Genomic DNA, 3,535 nt, shown 5'->3' with positions numbered 1-3,535 from the left:
TCTGGGCAGGAGGGGGGTTTAGGTGCCAAGTAAGCAAGTGGTTAAATGCAAATAATCTTGCCACCATTTGCTAAGAAGAATCCATGTTCATATGAATATTTTGTACCATATATGTCCATAGTGGCTTCCATATTTGCTAATTATGTATGCAGTCTGTGCATCCCAGTTGTGATAATATTCTTATATTGAAGTAGTGAATCTCTAGCGCTTGCCTAGTGTTGATGACTAAAGTGAAGCTAAAATCTAAATGAATAAATAATAAATAATATATAAATATAAATAAATAAAGGCTGAGATCACAGCGAAAACCTTAGATGCAAAATCATTTTGTGCCAAATACTCAATAAATGGGACGTAAAAAAAAGGTAAAGAGATGGGCGTATCTCAATGAATACCCGGATAAGACAGATCCAGCCGGGGAAGTGCTTGAAGGTCAAACTGGTTCAACCCTTGTTCAATTGATACCCAATGTTTAGTGTCTGAGTGATGGAACCAATTCACTAGTCTAGTAAGGACTGCTGCAATATAATAGTAATAAAGATCCGGTGCACCTGCTCCTCCTTTTGTTTTAGGTAATGTTAACGTTTTCCAATTTAATCTAGCTCTCTTATATGTCAATATTTTGAGCTTTTTTCACATTTATTTCCTTGGATCATCCATCATCACGTGATTTATTCATCACTTGCATTTATCATCATTTACTGGTATTGTTGTTAGTGATCATCGCGTCCTTTTGACGTTGCTATTACGTTGCTTTACTGAAAACAGACTGCCTGGAGTTCCTAATGATGTACAATGCTGCTGACAGACATGTGCTTTTGCCCATGCTTTAGGGCACGGGAGCTCAGGATCAGAACTTTTGACAATTTTTCTCAAAATAATAATGGGATTTGATTTCTCTGAAATATGCTCTCCTTTCCACCAATCATAAATAAGAGCTTGTTAATTTGATATGGTTGATTGTGAAATACTACATCCTCCAAGACAGATGAACTTTTCAAATAGCAGTAACATTTATGAAATAGTTTTAGTTGGATTCCCATACTTGCAGCAATTCAGCATTTTTCTCTTCATGACACTCCTTTGTATCTACTTGTTCATCATTGCTGCCAATATTATTATCTTCTTTGTAATCCAGCGACAGCCCTCACTACACAATCCCATGAACTTCTTCATTGCGACGTTATCATGCTTGGAGATTTTTTATACGTCTGTAACCATTCCAAAAATGTTGGCTGATCTTCTGGATGAAGAGAAGAAGATCTCCTTCCCTGGATGCATCCTACAGGCTTACATTTTACATTCATTAGGAGTTTCTGAGTGTTACATCCTCACAATTATGGGCTATGATCGGTATTTGGCCATCTGTAAACCGTTACAATACTCATCTATCATAACTACCAGGATTTGTATTTATTTGGTTGTTGGTTGTTTTGTTGGAGGATTTTTAATCCCATTAATTGAAGTTGTTTTAATATCTCCTCTTCCATTTTGTGGTCCAAACCGTATTGAAAATGTCTTTTGTGACTTCCTTCCTTTGCTCTCTTTAGCATGCACAGATACAAAGTTCTATACAATGGTTGAATTTTGCATCGGCCTCTTCACACTGTTGACAATGTCACTCCCTTTAATCCTTTTTTCTTACATCAGAATAATCCATGTTATTCTAAAGATGAAGTCCAAAATTGGGCGCAGAAAGGCATTTTCCACCTGCGGAGCCCATCTTATGGTAGTTATACTGTTTTTTGGCAGTGCTGCTTTTGTTTATGTACGAGCTTCAGAAAGTTCCTTTGTAGACTTTGATAGGACTGTTGGCCTCACCTATGCTGTATTCACTCCATTAGCCAACCCTGTCATATATGGTTTAAGAAATCAAGAAATTAAAAAATCTATTCAAAAATATATATGTTTTCCTTAACCGTGCAAAATAACATCAACATTAAAATAACATCAAGATCCATATCTTTTGTATTGAATTCTATTTATTTTAGTATAACCACCAGCTTTGCCAGCTTGACAAGTTTGTAGCCAATAAAACTTTCTACTTTATAATAGCTATGCATTAAGTATATCTATTTATAAAATGAACAAGGAATTAAGGCATTTTTTTTCTATCCATTCTCCCTGTTCAGATGGGCCCTCTGCAGCTTCAGTCAAAGATTCTGAAAGCACAGCTGCTTCTGCTGAGCTCACTTTAGAAAACCTCTCTTTAAAGCTAAATTGATATCGTATCCCCTCTCAAGCATCTTCTCTTCTCCAGAGAGAATAGGTTCAGTGCTTGCAACCTTTCCTCATAACTAATATCCTCCAGTCCCTTTATTAGCTTTGTTGCCCTTCTTTGTACTCGCTCCATTTCCAGTACATCCTTCCTGAGGACTGGTGCCCAGAACTGGTCAGCATACTCTGAGTGCGGCTGGACCAGAGTCTTGTAGAGTGGGAGAATTATCGTTTTATCTCTGGAGTTGATCTCCTTTTTATTGTATGCCAATATTATTTTTGCTTTGTTAGCAGCAGCTTGGCATTGCATGTCATTGCTGAACCTATCATCTACTAGGACCCCCAGGTCCTTTTCCATCCTAGATTACCCCAGAGCCATATTTTTGCCACCCAGATGCATTAGTTTACATTTTTTCTACATTAAACCTAATTTGCCATGTAGTTGCCCACCCCATTAATTTGTTCAGATCTTTTTGCAAGGTTTCCACATCCTGCAGAGAAGTTTTTGACCTGCTTAGCTTAGTATCATCCGCAAATACAGAGATTAAACAGTTTACCCCATCCTCCTGGTTGTTTATGAGAAAATTAAATAGGATTGGTTCCAGCACAGAACCACGGGGGACCCCACTACCCACCCCTGACCATTCAGAGTACTCCCCATTTATCACCACCCTCTGAACTCGCCCTTGTAGCCAGTTTTTAATCCATGTACTCACCCTATGGTCCATATCAAAGGACAATTTTTTTGTACAGTTATTATGAACAATGGTCTGGCAATTACCTGACTGAGTTCCCTAAGTACTCTCAGGTGCAAGCCATCTGATCCTGGTGATTTATTAATGTTAAGTTTCCCAAGTCTTATTTTAATTCTGTCCTCTGTTAACCATGGAGGTGCTTCCTGTGATATGTCATGAGGATAAACACCGCAGTTTTGGTTACTGAAGGCCCCCAATTCCCTCGGGAAGACTGAGGAGAAGAATAAATTCAATACCTTTGCCATCTCCCCATCTTTTGTAACCAAATGTCCTTCCTCATTCTTTATGGGGCCTATATGGTCCGTCCTCCCTTTTTTACTGTTTACATACTTAAAGAATTTCTTGCAATTTTCTTTTTGCTTTCCTCTGCTATGTTTCTTTCGTGTTCTATCTTAGCTGCCCTAATTGCACCCTTACATTTCTTGTTGCTTTCCTTATAAAGTCTGAATGCTGATGATGATCCCTCAACCTTGTATTTTTTGAAGGCCCTCTCTTTTGCGTTTATATGCATTTTTACATTGGCGTTAAGCCATCCAGGAATTTTGTTCACTCTTTTAAATTTA

General features: G+C 38.0%; 1 protein-coding gene across 1 annotated transcript; it reads left to right on the top strand.

The window, feature by feature from the left end:
- Positions 1-613: 613 nt before the first annotated feature.
- LOC143934376 (olfactory receptor 6N1-like) lies at positions 614-3,216 on the top strand. Its single transcript, XM_077457939.1, has one exon. It carries the CDS (start codon positions 953-955, stop codon positions 1,916-1,918), a length of 966 nt encoding a protein of 321 aa, XP_077314065.1. The 5' UTR covers positions 614-952; the 3' UTR covers positions 1,919-3,216.
- Positions 3,217-3,535: the final 319 nt, after the last annotated feature.

Source organism: Lithobates pipiens, unplaced genomic scaffold (assembly GCF_037356315.1).
Source record: "Lithobates pipiens isolate NorthernLeopardFrog02 unplaced genomic scaffold, aLitPip1_a1.2 Scaffold_27, whole genome shotgun sequence".
NCBI lineage: Eukaryota > Metazoa > Chordata > Amphibia > Anura > Ranidae > Lithobates > Lithobates pipiens.
Note: the sequence above shows the minus strand (reverse complement) of the source record. Positions and strands in the feature narration are given on the sequence as shown.

What these genes read in the sequence shown, in the direction of transcription:
- LOC143934376 (XM_077457939.1), top strand. Translation starts at nt 953, where the DNA reads ATGGTTGATTGTGAAATACTACATCCTCCAAGACAGATGAACTTTTCA.